At 39.0% G+C, this 1,256-nt stretch overlaps 1 protein-coding gene across 1 annotated transcript; it reads left to right on the top strand.

The window, feature by feature from the left end:
* On the top strand, positions 1 to 1,256 carry LOC121768067 (protein DEEPER ROOTING 1-like). Its single transcript, XM_042164411.1, has 3 exons — positions 1 to 605; positions 724 to 892; positions 992 to 1,256. Exons 1-3 carry the CDS (start codon positions 9 to 11, stop codon positions 1,009 to 1,011), a joined length of 786 nt encoding a protein of 261 aa, XP_042020345.1. The 5' UTR covers positions 1 to 8; the 3' UTR covers positions 1,012 to 1,256.

Here is a 1,256-nt window from a genome sequence, read left to right as displayed (position 1 = left end):
ATCAACTAATGTCTGAAAATGAGTTCTTGACAAATAAACCGAACCTAACACCAATCATCTTTGCAGATCACAGAAAGAAAGAGCCACCAAAGGAAGAGTTCAGCGACTGGCCCCACGGCCTACTCACCATCGGGACTTTTGGAAACACAGCCCGAACAGACAACAAGGAACAAATTCAAGCAGCAGAGGAGCAATGCTCATCTCCTGATCTCTCAGAATTCACAGTTGAGGAAGTAGGGAAGCTGCAAAAGGAGCTAAAGAAGCTCCTAACGCGAAAGACAGCTGCTGAGGAGCAGCCGGCTGATCTCCCATTGAACAGATTCCTCAACTGCCCTTCTAGTTTGGAAGTGGACAGGACTAATTCAAACAGGTTCAGCACGTACTCAGACGACAAAGATGAGGAGGAGATTGATCGGACGATCAGGATCATCCTAGGCAGATGCAAAGATGTGTGTGAGAAGAAGAAGAAGAAGAAGAAGAAGAATAATTATACACTTGGGAAGAAGTCCTTAACCTTCCTTGTCAAGAAAGTCTTTGCTTGCAGAAGTGGCTTTGCCCCGGCTCCTAGCATTCAAGACACTCTTCAAGAATCAAGAATGGAGAAGGTATGACCCTTAGAAACATGTGTTTCATATGATTAAGATTTTGGGTCAAATTTAAGTTGCCATTTTGGACATACATTTAACTAACCAGTGCTTGCATTGTTGTTTTTTTGGGATTTAGCTTATGAGGATAATGCTGACCAAGAAAATGAACTCTCAAAAACCTTCAAGAATGGCATCAAAGAGATGCATAGAAGATTACATGGCTAAATCCGAGGCAGACGAAGATCAAGAATCGCGCTATGAGGGTGGAGAGGGATCATCTAAATGGGACAAGACTAATTCTGATTGTGAGTTCTGTTTTCGAAATTTGATCATATTTTTATGTGTAGGAAAAATGTTTTATGTATATATGTATGAAGACTAATAGTTAGTGTTTTTATGTGCAGTTATTGTGCTAGAGATTTAGAAAATGCACAAGTTCATCAAGATTTGAAGAGAGAAGGGACTCTGAGGAGATAAATATGGATCATGGGAGATTTATGAGCATATATTTTCAATAAAAATATTTATTTTACAAGTTGACATGTATTTGTTCTTCTTGTTGATGGGAAGGAAACTTTCCTTCTCTTTTTTCATGTGAGCATTCATCAATTTGGATGAATTCATCACATGTTGTGTAATAATCTCACCAGTTTTTCTATATTAGTATAC

Source organism: Salvia splendens, chromosome 15 (genome assembly GCF_004379255.2).
Source record: "Salvia splendens isolate huo1 chromosome 15, SspV2, whole genome shotgun sequence".
Lineage (NCBI taxonomy): Eukaryota > Viridiplantae > Streptophyta > Magnoliopsida > Lamiales > Lamiaceae > Salvia > Salvia splendens.
Note: the sequence above shows the minus strand (reverse complement) of the source record. Positions and strands in the feature narration are given on the sequence as shown.

What these genes read in the sequence shown, in the direction of transcription:
- LOC121768067 (XM_042164411.1), top strand. Translation starts at nt 9, where the DNA reads ATGTCTGAAAATGAGTTCTTGACAAATAAACCGAACCTAACACCAATC. An exon ending in AAGAATCAAGAATGGAGAAG is followed by an intron (nt 606 to 723) that starts GTATGACCCTTA and finishes TTTGGGATTTAG; the next exon opens with CTTATGAGGATAATGCTGAC. An exon ending in GGACAAGACTAATTCTGATT is followed by an intron (nt 893 to 991) that starts GTGAGTTCTGTT and finishes TTTTATGTGCAG; the next exon opens with TTATTGTGCTAGAGATTTAG.